This window comes from Schistocerca gregaria, chromosome 2, assembly GCF_023897955.1.
Source record: "Schistocerca gregaria isolate iqSchGreg1 chromosome 2, iqSchGreg1.2, whole genome shotgun sequence".
In the NCBI taxonomy this organism is placed as follows: Eukaryota; Metazoa; Arthropoda; class Insecta; order Orthoptera; family Acrididae; genus Schistocerca; species Schistocerca gregaria.
In genome coordinates, this window is record NC_064921.1 from 1043349897 (window position 1) to 1043370974 (window position 21078).

General features: G+C 43.0%; 1 protein-coding gene across 2 annotated transcripts in view; it reads left to right on the forward strand.

Moving 5' to 3' along the window:
• Positions 1-21078, forward strand: part of LOC126335559 (UDP-glucosyltransferase 2-like) — a 470415-nt gene that overhangs the window by 420223 nt on the left and 29114 nt on the right. The window contains exon 4 of one of the 2 annotated variants that reach the window (XM_049998977.1): positions 6572-7031. The exons of the other annotated variant lie outside the window; for it this stretch is intronic. Coding sequence (XP_049854934.1) covers positions 6572-7031 — 460 coding nt within the window. The remainder of the gene's footprint in view (positions 1-6571; positions 7032-21078) is intronic. 2 annotated transcript variants of the gene reach the window in all.

The window sequence follows — 21078 nt, forward strand, 5'->3', positions numbered from 1 at the left end:
CAGACCATTCACAACTACAACGAGCTGACATGAGGAAAGTTTGCAACCGATTTCTCATACACAAACAGAGCTGACCAGCTTTGCCTGGTGAAACGTTGTTGTCATGCCTCGTGCAACGAGGAGAAATGCGTACCGTCACGTTTCCGACTTTGATGAAGGTCGGATTGTAGCCTATCACGATTGCGGTTTATCGTATTGCGACAATGCTGCTCGCGTTGGTCTAGATGCAATGTTAGCATAATATGGAATCGGTGGGTTCAGGAGGGTAATACGGAACGCCGTGCTGGATCCCAACGGCCTCGTATCACTGGCAGTCGAGATGACAGGCATCTTATCCGCATGGCTGTAATGGATCGTGAAGCCACGTCTCGATCCCTCAGTCCTGCAGATGGGGACGTTTGCAAGACAACAACCATCTGTTCGAACAGTTCGACGACGTTTGCAGCAGCTCGGAGAACATGGCTGCGGTTACCTTTGACGCCTGCGATGGTGTTACTCAACGACGAACCTGGGTGCACGAATGGCTAAACGTCATTTTTTCGGATGAATCCAGGTTCTGTTTACAGCATCATGATTGTCTCATCCGTGTTTGGCGACATAGCTGTGAACGCACATTGAAAGCGTGTATTCGTCATAGCCTTACTGGCGTATCACCCGGCGTGACGGTATGATGTGCCATTGGTTTCACGTCTCGGTCAGCTCTTGATCGCATTGACGGCACTTTGAACAGTGGACGTTACATTTCAGATGTGTTACGACCCGTAGCTCTGCACTTCATTCGATCCATGCGAAACCCTACATTTCAGTAGGATAATGCACTACCGCATGTTGCACGTCCTGTTCGGCCCTTTCTGGATACAGAACATGTTCGACTGCTGCCCAGGCCAGCACATTCTTCAGATCTCTCACCAACTGAAAACGCCTGGTCAATAGTGGCCGAACAACTGGCTCGTCACAATACGCCAGTCGCTACTCTTGATGAACTGTGGTATCGTGTTGAAGCTGCATGGGCAGCTGTACCTGTACACGACATCCAAGCTCTGTTTGACTCAATGCCCAGGCGTATCAGAGCCGTTATTACGATCAGAGATCGTTGTTCTGGGTACTGATTTCTCAGGATCTATGCACCCAAACTGCGTGAAAATGTAATCACATGTCAGTTCTAGTATAATATATTTGTCCAATGAATACCAGTTTATCATCTGCATTTCTTCTTGGTGTAACAATTTTAATGGCCAGCGGTGTATATTCTCTAGTCGCTTGCAACAAAGCTATGGGTGGTTGATTTGGGGGTGGATGTCATCGATCTCATCGAATTAGGGAAGGGAGTTGGCCGTTCGCTTTAAAGAAACCATCCGAGCAGTTGCCTTATGCGTTTTAGGGAAATCACGGAAAACCTAAATCAGGATGGTTGGACGTGGGATTGAACCATCGTCCTCCCGGATGCGAGTCCACTGTGCTAACCACTGCGCCACCTCGCCCGGTGAATCAAAGCTAAGAATCTGCTTTTGGTAAAACCTGTTTTATATGACCATTCAACATCCAGGCTGCCGGCTCAACGGCTCTCGCCGTTAATTCAAGAGACAGATTCGATTAGGGGGCTGTTCTCCGTTCTCCTATCCCGGAAGTTGTATTTTAAAAGCTCGGATATTCGGCGGGCTGGGTGACATGTGTCATCCTTCACGTTATTGGCGACCAACAGAAAGTTTCGATAAAGGTAGGCAGAAACCTGTCATGGTGATTGTCTCTACTCTGTTGTGAGTCTCGTTAGAGATCATGTGATGCCGTTGGTCGCATGCTTATTGTGCCGTATGAGAGAACTGGATATTCACGCACTGCCCCAAGTTTTGTTCGTTGGGAAACGCCCTGTATACGAAAACCGGGAAGCTCCCTGGCAAACCTCTGGAACTGTTCAAGACTGCTTTAACGAACACGATGACCAACTCCAGCATCTCGTGTGACCCTCTCAGCACACAGATACGAATATAAGTGCACTTTTTTAGAGTATTTGATGGGACGTGGTATACTGTCGATTTCCTCCTCCAAGGACAATTTCTACAGAAGTGACCCTCCTGCATGTGGAGTCGGCTGTGCATTACTTACATTAACGTTCGACGCAAACAGTAATTTTACCAAAATGGGCGCTAAAAGCCTATCACTAAAGATGCTGTATCTTTTGATAGATGATATTATTTTGTCCAACTCATTCGTAATCGATCTAATAGGATGACATATCAAATAGAAGCTGTAGAGCTCCATACCCAGACACCAAGTGGTCTTACCTCTTCAGTCAATGATTGGACAGTATCGTATCGATATTCTGGTTGGTCTAAGGGTAATCGAGGCATCCTCGGGCCCTTATTCGAATCCTACCACCGCAAAAGATTTGGTTAAAAAATGGAATCGGCGGCCGAAAACTACCGGCGTAAGAAATCACCCTCTTTCTGCCAACGGCGCTGTCAGTCAGGGTGGAGGAGAACACAGATGTTCAGGGCACTCTTGTGCCTTTGCGGTGGAAACTGCCCCTAAAGGCGGGAGAATCAGCAATGAATATCGGCATGAGCATGCAGAAGTAATGGTAACCACTAAATTAACAACACATAATCTGTGTCCACAAGGCATGTCGCCTGTAACTGAAAAAATGTCATGATGATCTCTCCATTGGCAAAAGATTCCGGAAAAGTCCCCCATTAGGATATCAGGGAGGAACCTGCCAAGGGACAGGTGACCATGAGAAAAAAATAGTCTAACCAACGAAAGGATAACATTCTCTCAGAGCGTAGAATGTAAGAAGCTTGAATGTGCTAGGAAAGATAGAAAAACTTAGACTTGATTATAATCTAATATAATATCAACAGGAGCAGGAAATGGTGTATAGTGAGTAGGACTCGTTATGAATAGGAAGGTAGGACAGAGAGTGGGTTACTGTGCACAGTTCAACGATAGTGTTATTCTTATCAGAATCAACAGGAAACCCACACGGACAACGATATTTCTGGTATACGTGCCGACTTCGCGAGCTTAAGAAGATGAGATACAGAACATATGTATGAGGATATTGATAGGGTAACGCACTACGTAAAGGGAGACGAAAATCTAATAGTCGTGGGGGACTGGAATGGAGTGGTAGAGGAAGGAGTGACAGTAACTGCGAAGAAATTATGGGTGACGGAAGAAATACTTCAGTTGACCGATGAAAGAAAGAAGTAGAAAAAAGTTCAGGGAAATTCAGGACTATAAAAATACAAGCCACTTAGAAATGAAATAAATATGACGTGCAGGGAAGCTAAGACGAAATATCTGTAGCCGCCCGCGGTGGCCGTGCGGCTCTAGGTGCTTCAGTCCGGAACCGCGTCACCGCTACGGTCGCAGGTTCGAATCCTGCCTCGGGCATGGATGTGTGTGATGTCCTTAGGTTAGTTAGGTTTAAGTAGTTCTAAGTTTTAGAGACTGATGACCTAAGATGTTAAGTCCCATAGTGCTCAGAGCCATTTGAACCATTTTTGAAATGTCTGTATGAAAAATGTGAAGAAATCTAAAAAGAATTGACTGTTGGATATATTGGCTCAGCATATAGGAAAGTAAAAACGACCTTCGGTGAAATTAAGAGCAAGGGTGGTAACATTAATAGTGCATAGGGAATTCCACTGTTAAATGCAGAGGAGAGAGCGGATAGGAGGAGAATTATCTGATCTGATAGAAGGAGAAACCGGAGTCGATTTAGAAGAGATAGGGGATCCAGAATTAGAATCAGAGTTCTAAAGAGCTTTGAAAAACTTAAGAACAAATAATACAGAAGGAATAGACAACATTCCATCGAAATTTCTAAAAGCATTGAAATAAATGACAAAAAAACGACTATTCACGTTGGTGTGTAGAATGCATGAGCCTCGAGATACACCATCTGATTTTCAGAAAAATATCATCCACACAATTCCGAATACTGAAAGAGCTGGCAAGTGCGAGAATTATCTCATAATCACCTTAACAGCTCATGCATCCACGATGCTGACAAGATTAATATAACGTAGAATATTAAAGTAAATTGAGGATGCGCTAGGTGACGATCAGTTTGGCTTTAGTAAAGCTAAAGGCACCAGAGAGGCAGATGTGACGCTGCGGTTTATAATGGAAGCAAGGCTAGAGAAAACTCAACACGTTGATAGAGTTTGTCGTCTGGGAAAAAGCGTTCGACAACGTAAAATGGTGCAAATTGTTTGAAATGCCGGGAATAATATGGGTAAGCTATAGGGAGAGACGGGAAATATACAGTATGTAAAAGAACAAAGAGGGACGAATAAGAGTGGAAGTATAAGAACAAAGTGCTCGGATTCAAAAGGGTGTAAGAGAGGAATTCAGTCCTTCACCTCAAGTGCTCGATCAATAGACCGAAGACGCAATGATGGAAATAAAAAAAGTTCGAAAGTGGAATACAAATTCCGGGTGAAAGGATATCAATGACAAGATCCGCAAATGACATTGGTATTCTCAGTGAAAGTGAAGAAGAATTGCAGGATCTTATGAATGGATGGATAGCCGGTTAAGAACAGAATATGAATTGAAAGTTAATCGGAGAGAGACGACAGTAATGAAAAGTAACAGAAATGAAAACAGCGAGAAACTTAACATCGGGATTGATGGTCACGAAGTAGATGGAGTTACGGAATTCTTCTACCTAGGAAGCGAAATAAGCAGTGACGGACATCAAAAGCAGACTAGCACAGGCAAAAATGGAATTACTGGTCAAGAGAAGTATACTGGTATTAAACGTAGAACTTAATTTGATGAAGAAATTTCTGAGAATGTACGTTTGCAGCACAGCATTGTATGATAGTGAAACATGAACTGTGGGGAAAACGGAGCAGAACTGAATCGAGTCATTTGAGATGTGGTGCTACAGGCAATTTTTGAAAATTACGTGGACTGGAGAGGTAAGGAATGAGGAGATACTGAGCAGAATCGGAGAGGAAAGGAATACGTGGAAAACACTGACAAGAAGAAAGGAGAGGATGGTAGGACATCTTTTAAGTTAACAGGGAATAACTTTCATGGTACTAGAGGGAGAATGGTACTAGAGGTAGCTCCAGGGGGGAAAACCTGTAGAGGAACTCAGGGACTGGAATACGTCCAGAAAATAAGTGAGAACGTATGTTGCAAGTGCTGCTGTGAGATGAAGAGGTTGGCACAGCAGGGGAATTCGTGGCGGGCGACATCAAACCAATCAGAAAACTGATGACTCAAACGAAAAAACGAAAAAGAAAATCAGATTAGATATTCCGTCAGTGTAACGTACTGGTAGTGGATTGCGAAGCAAAATCCAGTACAACGTACTTCTTCAGAGTGGTGTTTAGATACCTCTAGTCAAGACACGCAATTGCAGGTTTGATTGCTGTTGGTGATATGTGCGGTACATTAGGTGAAAAGCCAATAAATCTAAAACTAAAATTTGGTACATGATTAAAGACGTCAGTAATGCGAGCATTTTCGTCTAAACGAAATATAAAAAGCGTTAGGCATCGTACTGACAGAGCGTTTGATTTACTGTCTATCGAAACTACTTTAATGAAAAGACCATGGCCCACAGGGTATTCCGAATCTCTTGTGACGGTATCTGTCAGGATACGTGAGACAGTAGTTTAATATAGACAGATAGCAGAGGTATGTTGTTGTTGTTGTTGTGGTCTTTAGTCCTGAGACTGGTTTGATGCGGCTCTCCATGCTACTCTATCCTGTGCAAGCTTCTTCATCTCCCAGTACCTACTGCAGCCTACATCCTTCTGAATATGCTTAGTGTATTCCTCTCTTGGTCTCCCTCTACGAGTTTTACCCTCCACGCTGCCCCCAAATACTAAACTGGTGATCCCTCGGTTTCTCTGAACATGTCCTACCAACCGATCCCTTCTTCTAGTCAAGTTGTGCCACAAACTCCTCTTCTCCCCAATTCTATTCAATACTTCCTCATTAGTTATGTGATCTACTCATCTAATCTTCAGCATTCTTCTGTAGCACCACATTTCGAAAGCTTCTATTCTCTTCTTGTCCAAACTATTTATCGTCCACGTTTCACTTCCATACATGGCTACACCCCATACAAATACTTTCAGAAACGACTTCCTGACATTTAAATCTATACTCGCTGTTAACAAATTTATCTTCTTTTAAAACGCTTTCCTTGCCATTGCCAGTCTACATTTTATATCCTCTCTACTTCTACCATCATCATTTATTTTGCTCCCCAAGTAGCAAACCTCCTTTACTACTTTAAGTGTCTCATTTCCTAATCTAATTCCCTCAGCATCACCCAACTTAATTCGACTACATTCCATTATCCTCGTATACATAATCAAAATGTGGCTACAGCAAAGCTCATTTGATCAACTGAATAGTGCGTTACTCGGATCCATCTATTCTCATACTGTCACTTACTTCTGAAATAATGTGATAGTGGGATTTGAAAATTATTTCAACAAATATATAGTTCATTTTAATCTAAAATTTGAGATGTGAGAATGTAATTGGGTTTGACTGTTATGTACATCAAAATGAATTGTTTTGTGTAATATTTGTGCAGGAGCAACCACACTTTCGACCTGGTGATCTTCGAGCGCCTGCAATACCACGCCTACTACGGGCTGGCCCACTTGGTCGGTTCGCCTCCTCTCGTCGGATTTGTGACACTGACCGAGCTCGCGCCCGTATACCACGCTTCGGGCAGTCCCATGAACCCTGCCTACCTGCCCGAAGTCTGGGTGGGCTTTTCCGACCACATGACCTTCTGGCAACGTCTGTACAACACGTACTTCTATCTAAGGGTCTATTACAAGTGGTTCTGTGACGTAATGCCAAAACAGGAGGCTGTGATGCGAGAATTCTTCGGAACGGAACCACCGTCAGTTTACGAGACGGAGTACAACTTCAGCCTCCTCATCACCAATAACGACTTCTCCTTGGAGTACGCACGGCCACTGACGCCAAACATCATTGAAATCAATGGTATCCACGTACCGACGAAAGTTGAGCCGTTACCTGAGGTGAGTTACTTTTATTATTTGTAAGATTACTAAATCAAACACACAGAGTCACGAATATTTCAATGTTGACGTTGAGTAGTTTTATTGAACCTTATAACTGCATTCTGAACGGAGATCAGAAGATGGAATCTTCCCTTCCACAGGCAGTGCCCTAATCCTGATCACCTCTGCCACAGCTACAGCCTATACCCCACTTTTCTACAGCACCGCAGAAGAAGCCGTGAGTAATGGCTCATTTACCGGTCAAGAATTCCACTCAAAAGATACCTGAAGAAAGTAATACACTACTGGCATTAAAATGGCTACACCAAGAAGAAATACAGATGATAAATAGGTATTCATTGGACAAATATATTATACTAGAACTGACATGTGATTACATTTTCACGCAGTTTGGGTGCATAGATCCTGAGAAATCAGTACCCAGAGCAACCACCTCTGGCCGTAGTAACGGCCTTGATACGCCTGGGCATTGAATCAAACAGAACTTGGATGGCGCGTACAGGTACAGCTGCCCATGCAGCTTCACTACGATACCACAGTTCATCAAGAGTAGTGACTGGCATATTGTGACGAGCCAGTTGCTCGGCCACCACTGAACAGACGTTTTCAATTAATGAGAGATCTGGAGAATGTGCTGGCCAGGGCAGCAGTGGAACATGTTCTGTATCCAGAAAGGGCCGAACAGGACCTGCAACGTGAGGTCGTGCATTATCCTACTGAAATGTAGGGTTTTAGAGGGATCGAATGAAGGGTAGAGCCACAGGCAGTAACACATCTGAAATGTGACGTCCACTGTTCAATGTCCAATGTCAACCCATACCATCACGCCGGGTGATATGCCAGTATGACGATGACGAATACACGCTTCAAATGTGTGTTCACCGCGATGTTGCCAAACACGGATGCGACTATCATGATGTAAATCGAATCTGATTTCATCGGAAAAAATGACGATTTGCCATTCGGGCAGCCAGGTTCGTCGTTGAGTACACCATCGCAGGCGCTCCTATCTGTGATGCAGCGTCAGGGGTAACCGCAGCCATGGTCTCAGAGCTGAAAGTCCATGCTGCTGAAAACGTCGTGGAACTGTTGGTGCAGATGGTTGCTGTCTTGCAAAAGTCCCCATCTGTTGACTGCGGGATCGAGAAGTGGCTGCACGATCCGTTTCAGCCATGCGCATAAGGTGCCTGTCATCTCGACTGCTAGTGATACGAGGCCGTTGGGATCCAGCACGGCGTACCGTATTACCCTCCTGAACCCACTACCACTGTCAATATTGCGGAGAATTGCCTTCTGCTTTGTGTTGTAAGCTATTCCCCTTACTCCAACTTCAGCAGTAATATTTTGTGGTCAACACAGTCAAAAGCCTTCGTTAAATCAAAGAAAAGACCTAGAGTTCGCAACCTTTTATTTAATCAGTCCAAAACCTCTTAGAGAATACAGAATTTAACATTTTCAGTAGTTAACCATTTCTAAAACCAAACTATACATTTGTGATGTGATTTTCACAAACTTCGCAGGTATCACTCTCCAGCAATCATCTCTTAACAAATGATCACTTAATAGCTTTCTATTTTTTGTACAGGTGTACTGTTATTTTTCTTCTTAAGGCCTGTTTCCAAGGTGTTTATGAATAACACATGCCGCACACAAATGAATGGCACGAAACACTCCTCTAAGGAAGGCGGCCTGCTGCAAGATCAGTGACATCAGGTGACTCAAGGGACCGGACTTACATCTGAAACTGCCACTGCCAAGTCCCTGCGATAATTAAGCATCCTTCTTTGCTTTCGCTTGATACCTAGCGCCTGCCCACATGCTCTACTCTGTTAAACCTGATGCAGTGTATTCCAATCTCGGTAGTATCTTTTATAAGAGAATTCCAATGTGATGGCACATGATCCAAGACTTTCATCTTTTCGAATTGTATTTTATGTTCATTATTCAAATCACAGCCGGCTTCACAAGTTCCGTTCGTTTGAAATATCGGGAAGACAGGTCGGTTGTTAAAGAAGCCTTGTATACCAGATTAAGTGGTGACCAAATTAATTGCCATATTCTGCTAACAGTCATTGGATCTCGACCAACGCGAGCAGAAATATCGCGATACGATAAACCGCAATTGCGATAGGCTACAATCCGACCTTAATCAAAGTTGGAAACGTGATGGTACGCATTTCTCCTCCTTACACAAGGCATCACAATAACGTTTCACCAGGCAACGCCGGTCAACTACTGTTTGTGTATGAGAAATCGGTTGGAAACTTTCCTCATGTCAGCACGTTGTAGGTGTCGCCATGGTCGAATGCCCTGAAAAGCTAATCATTTTCATATCACAGCATCATCTTCCTGTCGGCTAAATTTCGTGTCTGTAGCACGTCGTATTCGTGGTGTAGCAATTTCAATGGCCAGTAGTGTATAATGAAACAAATTTGTGTGGCATTTTACACAAGAAGCTGCATTCGACAAGGTACATGCTGATGTCTCACGGTTTCATCCCAGTTATCTGGCTGGAAATAGCACGACAGGTGGTGCTGCGGTGTCAGATATACAGATTTTATAGCATCCACCTATTTCCCTATAGTTTTTCATTCAATGAAAACATGCCACATTGTCGATGGTGATCGATGTGTCGTTTACTTTGTTAAGACCCCCATTTTGAGAAGAGCAGGTTATTTGAGGTCATTGAGATTTAGACTTCTCCTTCCTCTCACTCCACACTCGTCCATAACTGCACAGACGCGAGGATACTCTACACAAGAAGTCATCCACTCGGCACAAAATCAAACGCCAAACTTTGTAACAGAGTGGAGGAAGTTGACGAACATCACTAAAACAGCAATTTTTCCAGAATTACATTTGCAGGTTTCCAGAAATTGTCACATCTCTTTGGCTAAAACTGAGTGTTTCTTGGGAAGATTGTGCACGATTTGATCCAGCGCTACAACGCTAATCTTTTCTGTGGCGATGGAACTTACCTAGATTCAAATTTTAAAGGGGCAATGAGAGATGACACAGTTGTAGAACTGATTCACAACAAGGAAACTGAGGAACACAGAGACAGTACACAGAACACACTGTCTACAATTTAACGTGCAATGGCTAGGAACTGATGGTTGGCAAAGTCTGTTTTTATTACCGAAACGTTACCGTATGTGATCTGTATTTGCATGCCGATGTAATCAATAACTACCACCAACTTTAAATTGTTCAGTTAGGCAACCATTCACGGAAAGCATCTTTTTAATGCGGTACTGTTTCATTAATGCCTTCAGAATGAAAGGCTAAGTAAGATAAACGCGTTTTATGTTGTATTAGAAAGCAGAAAGGACACTTATAATTGCAATTAATTGAAAAAATATATAAAAAGTTGAGTGTTTTGCCACAAAACAGCATTGCCATTCCATTTATTATGTTATTTTGAAATTTTGGACTTGAATTATGTTGGGAATACTACACTACTGGCCATGAAAAATTGCTAGGCCAAGTAGAAATGCAGATGGTAAACGGGTATTCATTGGACAAATATATTATACTAGAACTGACATGTGATTACATTTTCATGCAATTTGGGTGCATAGATCCTGAGAAATCAGTACCCAGACCAATCACCTCTGGCCGTAATAACGGTCATGATTCGCCTGGGCATTGAGTCAAACAGAGCTAGAATAGCGTGTACAAGTACAGCTGCCCATGCAGCTTCAACATGATACCGAAGTTCATCAAGAGTATTGACTGGCGTATTGTGACGAGCCAGTTGCTCGGCCACCATTGACCAGACCTTTCCAATTGGTGAGAGATCTGAAGAATGTGCTGGCCAGGGCAGGAGTCGAACATTTTCGGTATCCAGAAAGGCCTGTACAGGACCTGCAAAATGCGGTCGTGAACTATCCTGCTGAAATGTAGGGTTTCGCAGGGATCGAATGAAGGGTAGAGCCACGGGTCGTAACACATCTGAAATGTAACGTCAACTGTTCAAAGTGCCGTCAGTAAGAACAAGAGGTGACCGAGGCGTGTAACCAATGGCACCCCGTACCATCACGTCGGGTGGTACGCCAGTATGGCGATGAAGAACACACGCTTCCAATGTGCGTTCACCGCGATGTCGCCAAACACGGATGCGACCATCATGATGCTGTAAACAGAACATGGATTCATCCGAAAAAATGACGTTTTGCCATTCGTGCAGCCAGGTTAGTTGGTGAGTACACCATCGCAGGCGCTCCTGTCTGTGATGTAGCGTCAAGGGTAACCGCAGCCATGGTCTCCGAGCTGATAGTCCATGCTGCTACAAACGTAGTCGAACTGTTCGTGCAGATGGTTGTTGTCTTGCAAACATCCCCATGTGTTGACTCAGGGATTGAGACGTGGCTGCACGATGCGTTACAGCCATGCGGATAAGATGCCTGTCATGTCGACTGCTAGTGATACGAGGTCGTTGGAATCTAGCACGGCGTTCCGTATCACCCTCTTGAATCCACAAATTTAATATTCTGCTAACAGTCATTGGATCTCGACCAACGGGAGCAGAAATGTCGCGATACGATAACCGCATTTGTGATAGTCTACAATCCGACATCTATCAAAGTTGGAAACGCGATGGTACGCATTTCACCTCCTTACACAAGGCATCACAACAAAGTTTCACCAGGCAACGCCGGTCAACTACTGTTTGTGTATGAGAAATCGGCTGGAAACTTTCCTCATGTCAGACGTTGTAGGTGTCGCCACCGGCGCCATCTTTGGGTGAATGCTCTGAAAAGCTAATCATTTTGATTATCACAGCATCTTCTTCCTGTTCGTTAAATTTAAGGCCTGCAGCACGTCATCTTCGTGGTTTAGCAATTTTAATGGCCTGTAGTGTGTATAATCTTCTCGGTTTATAAGCCGCTTCACTTCCGAGAAAACACTCGTGTGTTCTACAACACCTTGCTTTCTGTAACCATTTTCTATGGACAAGCCCCTCAGACGGTGCAGTTCAAAGATGTCGCCAGAAATAATTTTTACCCCGTGTACTAAGGTTTTGATACTGCTGTCTTGTGTACAGGATGGTGAAAACTATTTGCATTCAAATGGTTCAAATGGGTCTGAGCATCAGTCCCCTAGAACTTAGAACTACTTAAACCTAACTAACCTAAGGACATCAACACATCCATGCCCTAGGCAGGATTCGAACCTGCGACCGTAGCGGCCTCGCAGTTCCAGACTGTAGCGCCTAGAACCGCTCAGCCACCTCGGCCGGCACTATTTGCATTCTAGTAATGGTTAATGTGCGTTAGTTTCCTGTACGCCAAGTGACCAAGCTGGCCTCCTGGCCTTTACTCAACTAAAGCGTCCGAGAATGGAAACCTGCGCTCCTTCGCACAGTAAATTTAATTTTCAGATGGACACCGTTAATATGGTCAACAAAGTCATGGAGTACATTTTCACCTTGAGGCCATACCAGGAAGGTATCATCAATGCACCTTAGAAATCAAGGAGGACCCAATATCGCAGAGTTCAGAATTGGCTCCCTAAAGCGCTCCAGGCAGAAGCTGACAATGGCCGAAGGAGTGAGCAATTCCTCACTGTCCCATCCAAAATCTAACATTCGTCACGGTATGGAAAGGTCATTAATTCGTCGGCCAGCCGCGGTGGTCGAGAGGTTCCAGGTGCTTCAGTACGGAACCGCGCGACTGCTGCGGTCGCAGGTTCCAATCCTGCCTAGGGCATGGATGTGTGTGATGTCCTTAGGTTAGTTAGGTTTAAGTAGTTCTAAGTTCTAGGGAACTGATGACCTCAGATGTTAAGTACCATAGTGCTCAGAGCCATTTGAACCATTAATTCGTCTCAGAACAACTGGACGATCCCAGGTGAAAACCGTCGGGCGAAAAAATCCTGCGTGACTTATTGTGGTACCCACGTAAAAAGTAACACCACATCTAGGTTCCCTTAATGTCATTTTGGCAGATCTTCATTTCCCCAAGGGGAAGATGGTTTTCACAGTGTCCACCTTTGGATGCTAATAAATGAACCGGACATTTTGACAATCTGTAGGTGGCTGATGGAGTTGCGTTAACAATGGGCCTAAAAGCGACATCATCTTTGTGTGTCTTCGGCAATCCATAAAGCCTGCGAGGTAGCGGCATATGGCAATTAATTTGGTCACCACTTAATCTGGTATACAAGGCTTCTTTAACAACCGGCCTGTCTTCTCGATATTTCAAACGAACGGAACTTGCGAAGCCGGCTGTGAATTGAATAATGAACATAAAATACAATTCGAAAAGATGAAAGTCTTGGATCATGTACCATCACATTGGAATTCTCTTATAAAAGATACTACCGAGATTGGAATACACTGCATCAGGTTTAACAGAGTAGAGCATGTGGGCAGGCGCTAGGTATCAAGCGAAAGCAAAGAAGGATGCTTAATGATAGCAGGAACTCGGCAGTGGCAGTTTCAAATGTAAGTCCGGTCCCTTGAGTCACCTGATGTCACTGATCTTGCAGCAGGCCGCCTTCCTTAGAGGAGTGTTTCGTGCCATTCATTTGTGTGCGGCATGTGTTATTCATAAACACCTTGGAAACAGGCCTTAAGAAGAAAAATAACAGTACACCTGTACAAAAAATAGAAAGCTATTAAGTGACCATTTGTTAAGAGATGATTGCTGGAGAGTGATAGCTGCGAAGTTTGTGAAAATCACATCACAATTGTACAGTTTGGTTTTAGAAATGGTTTAACTACTGAAAATGCTATATTCTCTATTCTCTGAGAGGTTTTGGACTGATTGAATAAAAGGTTGTGAACTCTAGGTGTTTTCTTTGATTTAACGAAGGCTTTTGACTGTATTGACCACAAAATATTACTGCTGAAGTTGGACCATTATGGAGTAAGGGGAGTAGCTTACAACTGGTTCGGCTCTTACTTTCAGAACAGAAAGCAGAAGGTAATTCTCCGTAATATTGACAGTAGTAGTGATGTTCAGTCCCAATGGGGCACTCTTAAGTGGGGCGTTCCCAAAGGGTCGCTGCTGGGGCCACTGCTGTGTCTTATTTATATATATGATATGTCTTCTAGTATTACAGGCGTTCAAAAACATTTCTATCTGCTGATGATACCAGCTCGGTAGTGAAGGATCTTGTGTGTAATATTGAAACAGTATCAAATAATGTAGTTCATGAAATAAGTTTGTGGATTGTGGAAAATAATTTGATGCTAAGTCACAGGAAGACTCAGTTTTTATAGTTTCTCACTCACAATTCAACAAGAACCGATATTTTGATCAGACAGAATGGGCATATTATAAGCGAGACGGAACAGTTCAAGTTCCTAGGTGTTCGGATAGACTGTAAACTGTTGTGGAAAGCCCACGTTCATGATCTTGTTCAGAAACTAAATGCTGCTGTATTTACAATTATTACAGTATCTGAAATAAGTGACAGTTCAACACGGAAAGTAGTCTACTTCCCATATTTTCATACACTTATGTCGTATGCTATTCTCTTTGGGGTAATTCTTCTGATTCAAAAGGGTATTTTTGGCTGAAAAACGGGTAGAACGGGCTGTTCGAGCTATATGTGGTGTAAGTTCGAGAACCTCTGGTCCCCCGTATTCAATAGTCTGGGAATTCTGACATTGCCCTAACAGTATATATTTTCTTTAATGTCGTTTGTTGTTAGCAATATTAGCTTATTCACAAGAGTTAGCAGCTCTCACTCAGTTAATATTAGGCAGAAATCAAATCTGTATGTGTAATGCACTTCCTTGACTCTTGTGCAGAAAGGAGTGCAGTATTCTGCTGCATCCATTTTCAATAAACTACCACAAGAACTCAAAAATATTAGGTGTAGCCCAAACACTTTTAAGTCAAAACTGAAGAGTTTCCTCATGGCTCACTCCTTCTATTCTGTCGACGAGTTCCTGGAAGAGCTGAAATTTAAGCAAATTCCAGTGTTACATTGTTTTTCTTTATTTAAACTTAAGACTTGTCGCCTGAAAATGTTTCTTATATTTCATTTTATCTGTATCTACTATGGTGTTATAATTTCATGTATTGACTCGTTCCATGACCATGGAGACTTCTCCTTAATTTGGTCCCAAGGAATAATAGAGAAATAAATAAAATAAAAATGAAATATGAAAGTGATAACAGTAGTGTTGCTGAATCTGCAGTATCTACATGTGGAGAGGTAAAGTTAAATAGGGAAAGGCAGCATGGCATCGCCTACAGCAGTGAGTCATTTTAAACACTTGATGACGGAAAACAAAAGCAATCTCAAAACAGTAATTAATTGGACATAAAACTTGTTAAAAATTGGACAAAAAAACAATATCTTTCACAGACGGACGAGTGCATACTGGAACTTCTGAATCATCACTGAAACACAAACAAGGAAGCCTGCACTCTAGTTCCTTCTCTAGACCGTCGCGCAGATGACAAAATGGTAGATATGGAAATAGATGACAGAGGGATAGAAAAAACAATTAATATCGCTCAAAAGAGGAAAGACCACTGGACCTGATGGGATACCAGTTCGATTTTACACAGAGTACGCCAAGGAAATTTGCCCCTCTTCTTGCAGCGGTATACCGTAGGTCTCTAGAAGCGCGTAGCGTTCTGAAAGATTGGATGAGGGCACAGGCCAACCCCGTTTTCAGGAAGGGACGTCGAACAGATGTGCAGAACTGTAGACCTATATCTCTAACGTCAATCAGTTCTAGAATTTCGGACACCTATTATGTTCCAGTATAATTACTTTTCCGTAACTAGAAATCTACTCTGTAGGAATCAGCATGTGTTTCGAAAAAAGACGATCGTGTGAAACGCAGCTCGCGCTATTCGTCCACGAGACTCAGAGGGCCATAGACACGGGTTCCCAGGTAGATGCCGTGTTTCTTGACTTCCGCAAGGCGTTCGATTCAGTTCCCCACAGTAGTTTAATGAACAAAGTAAGAGTATATGGACTATCAGACCAATCGTGTGATTGGACTGAAGAGTTCCTAGATAACAGAACGCAGCGTGTCATTCTCAATGGAGAGAAGTATTCCGAAGTAAGAGTGATTCCAGGTGTGCCGCAGGGGAGTGTCGTAGGACTGTTGCTATTCACAATATACATAAATGACCTGGTGGATGACATCGGAAGTTCACTGAGGCTTTTTGCAGATGACGCTGTGGTGTATCGAGAGGTTGTAACAATGTAAAATTGTACTGAAATGCAGGTGGATCTGCAGCGAATTGACGCATGGTGCAGGGAATGGCAACTGAATCTGAATGTAGATAAGTGTAATGTGCTGCGAATACATTGAAAGGAAGATTCTTTATCATTTAGCTACAATATAACAGGTCAGCAGCTGCAGGAAGTTAATTCCATAAATTATCTGGGAGTAGGCACTAGGAGTGACAATTTAAAATTCATCCACGGTAAAGCAGATGCCACACTGAGATTCATTGGAAGAATCCTAAGGAAACGCAGTCCGAAAACAAAGGAAGTAGGTTACAGTCCACATGTTCGTCCACTGCTTGAATACTGCTCACCGATGTGGTATCCTTACCAGATTGGGTTGACAGCAGACATAGAGAGGATTCAACGGAGAGCAGCGCGCTTCGTTACAGGATCGTTTAGTAATCGCGAAAGCGTTACGGAGATGATAGATGATCTCCAGTGGAAGACTCTGCAGGAGAGACGCTCAGTAGCTCGGTACGGGATTTTGTTGAAGTTTCGATAACATACCTTCACCGAGGAGTCAAGCAGTATGTTGCTCCCTCCTACGTATATGTAGTGAAGAGATCATGAGGATAAGACCAGAGAGATTAAAGCCCACACAGAGGGAAACCGACAAACTTTCTTTCCACGAACAATACGAGACTGGACTAGAAGGGATACCCGATAGAGGTACTCAAGGTACCCTCCGCTTCACACCGTCAGGTGGCTTGTGGAGTTTGGTTGTAGATGTTGATGTAGAAGTACAAAAATAATTTCACAACGCTTCAGCTTCGCTTTCAATCAGAATACAAAAGCTAAATGAAACAATTTACTTTACGGAAATACAGATCGAGAGTAACAATAATAAGCTTGTCAAAATTTATAGAAGCATTGTAATTGCAATGAATTCTTCGAGCCAAAGTCATTTAGCGAATTCACCTGCAATACTGGGAACATGAATGTAGACAGCACAGCGACTAGCAGCCGACTTCTGCTCGATTGACAGGAAGAGGTCAGAGGTAAGAGTAAAGGGGAACCGAAGTTTAATTGCCTTGAATTAGAATCTCACAAGAAAATATCTAATTCTGCCACTGTATCGAAAGAGTCTCACACGAGGTATGTCACTCGTCGCGGTACTGCAGATAAAATCTAGTCCAAAGTTTCACGCAAGGTATTTCTGTCAACACGAAAAGATGCTAGTACAGGGAAACACACACACACACACACACACACACACACACACATATATGGCGGGAAAACTAAAAGTGAAAAATGGTCCTGGTGCAAAGAAAAGCAGGAGAGGAAAAGACATAGAATACTAACCTGACTGTTAAAAGTGACCAACATTCATCTCTTGGAACTTTTTGGCCCTGGTCAGTAAGTTACTGTAGGTAAATCGGAGCAGGACTACTGTAATTCCAGCGGTCTCATCCGAAATGTTCTGGTGTAGTTCTTGAAAACTATGAGCGTTGTTGCAATATGCATTAGACATGAGGGTTCCCAATAAGATGTAAACGTACAGTGATCTGGGTGGGCAGCTAGAGTCGCGACCATACTGCCCTCTGCCAGGGGTGAAGATTGTGTTAAAGTGCTCCAAGGTTTGGCCGGCTGGATGGGAAGTTGCTCCATCCTACTGGAAGTAACTGTATACATAAAATAAAGGGCAATTTTCTGCGGAACAATAAACTTTTTCTGCTTTCAGATTTAACTTCGCTGTTTGTCAGACATTTCGTATCATCAGGTCAATGATCAGAAATGTTGGTGGCTACAGTGCGCACACATTTTTGTGCTAAAACTTTTCTAATTTTGTCCTCTTATATTGTAATTCTGAGTTGCAGTTTCTTACTTACAGTTACATTCTTGAGTGAATAAACATACTACGCAGCAACGACCAAATGTCTAACTCCTGAAACTTATATCTACAGCCGGCCGGTGTGTGGCCTTGCGGTTCTAGGCGCTTCAGTCTGGAACCGCGTGACCGCTACGGTCGGAGGTTCGAATCCTGCGTCGAGCATAAATGTATGTGATGTCCTTAGGTTAGTTAGGTTTAAGTAGTTTTAAGTTCTAGCTGACTGATGACATCAGAAGTTAAGTCCCATAGTGCTCAGAGCCATTTGAACCATTTTGATATCTACAGCATGAACATTTGTGAGAAATACGTATTATTCTTACATCGTACTATGGAACACTAAAGATTTTCATTCTTAAGTATGACTTCCATCAGTACAGTATTCCGTAAGCCATTATTAAACGAAAATTAGCAAAACATTTTAATTTACAGTTTTGTCTCTTTCCAAGATCTGAAGTACCAATGTGGCTTAACTAAGTTGTTTACGATTTCAGAAAAGCGGTATTTCCATTACAAATTCTCATCATAATGGAAACATAAACTGACATATACAAGTTGAACCAATTTTGTTTGTTGTATATTAAATGGTATGTTCCATAGTTATATCAGAAACAGTAGTAAACCTGTGACTGAGACTTCTAGAATGGCATAACTGATCTCTCCCCAGTCTGGATTTATTTCACCTGGTTACAAAGGGCTCAACTATTAATTATAGTTCGTTTTTTCTGTTTTTGTTAGAAGTTACATAATCCATTGGTTGCGTATAGCATTAATTCCATGAAACCTCAGTTCATCAAGGAGGATACTGTTATTTATAAATGCAAATGTTTCACACAGATCACAGAAACTACTGAGTGGGGCTGTTTTGTTATACAGGGTGGTCCATTGATCGTGACCGGGCAAATATCTCACGAAATAAGCGTCAAACGAAAAAACGACAAAGAACGAAACTTGTCTAGCTTGAAGGGAGAAACCAGATGGCGTTATGGTTGGCCCGCTAGATGGCGCTGCCATAGGTCAAACGGATATCAGCTGCGTTTTTTTTTAAATAGGAACCCACATTTTTATTACATATTCTTGTAGTACGTAAAGCAATATGAATGTTTCAGTTGGACCACTCTTTTAGCTTTGCGATGGATGGCGCTGTATAGTCACAAACATATGGCTCACAATTTTAGACGAACAGTTGATGATAGGTAGGCTTCTTGAATTAAAATACAGAACGTAGGTACGTTTGAACATTTTATTTCGGTTGTTCCAATGTGATACATGTAGTCTACATTTGTGAATTTATCATTTCTGAGAACGCATGTTGTTACAGCACACATTAATGAAATAAATGCTCAAAATGGTGCCCGTCAACCTCAATGCATTTGGCAATACGTGTAACGACATTCCTCTCAACAGCGAGTAGTTCGCCTCCCGTAATGTTCGCACATGCATTGACAATGCGCTGACAGAAATTGTCAGGCGTTGTCGGTGGTTTACAATAGCAAATATCCTTCAACTTTCCCCACAGAAAGAAATCCGGCGACGTCAGATCCGATGAACCTCCGGGACATGGTATGGTGCTTCGACGACCAATCCACCTGTCATGAAATATGCTATTCAATGCCGCTTCAACCGCACGCGAGCTATGTGCCAGACATCCATCATGTTGGAAGTACAATGCCATTCTGTCATGCAGTGATACATTTTGTAGTAACATCGGTAGAACATTACGTAGGGAATCAGCATAAATTGCACCATTTAGAGTGCCATCGAGAAAATGGGGGCCAATAATCCTTTCTCCCATAATGCAGCACCATACATTAGCCCGCCAAGGTCACTGATGTTCCAGTTGTCGCAGCCATCGTGGATTTTCCGATGCCCAATGGTGCATATTAGGCCGGTTTACGTTACCGCTGTTGGTGAATGACGCTTCGTCGCTAAATAGAACGCGTGCAAAAAATCCAGTGTGATACAGGCACCTTTGTAAACTTATCATTTCTGAGAATGCATGCTGTTACAGCGTGATTACCTGTAAATACCACATTAATGCAATAAATGCTCAAAATGATGTCCCTCAACCGCAATGCATTCGGCAATACGTGTAACGACATTCCTCTCAACAGCGAGTAGTTCGCCTTCCGCAATGTTTGCACATGCATTGACAATGCGCTGACGCATATTGTCAGGCATTGTCGGAGGATCACGATAGCAAATATCCTTCAAGTTATCCCATAGAAAGAAATCAGGGGAGTCAGATCCGGTGAACGTCCGGACCATGGCATAGTGCTTCGACGACCAATCCACCTATCATGAAATATGCCATTCAATACCACTTCAACCGCAAGCGAGCTATGTACCGGACATCCATCATGTTGGAAGTACATCGCCATTCTGTCATGCAATGAAGCACCTTGTAGTAACATCGGTAGAATATTACGTAGGAAATCAGCATACATTGCACCATTTAGAGTGCCATCGAGAAAATGGGGGCCAATTATCCTTTCTCCCATAATGCCTCACCATACATTAACCCGCCACGGTCGCTGATGTTCCACTAGTAGCAGCCATCGTGGATTTTCCGTTGGCCAATAGTGCATGTTATGCTGGTTTACGTTACCGATGTTGGTGAATGACGCTTCGTCGCTAAATAGAACGCGTGCAAAAAATCTGTCAACGTCCCGTAATTTCTCTGTGCCCGGTGGCAGAAGTGTCAAAGTCGTCGCCATGCAACTCGTGGTGCATAGAAATATGGTAAGGGTGCAACCGATGTTGATGTAGCATTCTCAACACCGACGTTTTTGAGATTCCCGATTCTCACGCAATTTGTCTGCTACTGATGTGCGGATTAGCCGAAACAACAGCTAAAACACCTGCTGGGGCATCATCATTTGTTTGCAGGTCGTGGTTGACGTTTCACATGTGCCTGAACACTTCCTGTTTCCTTAAATAAAGTAACTATCCGGCAAATGGTCCGGACGGTTGGATGATGTCCAGGATACCGTGCAGCATACATACCAC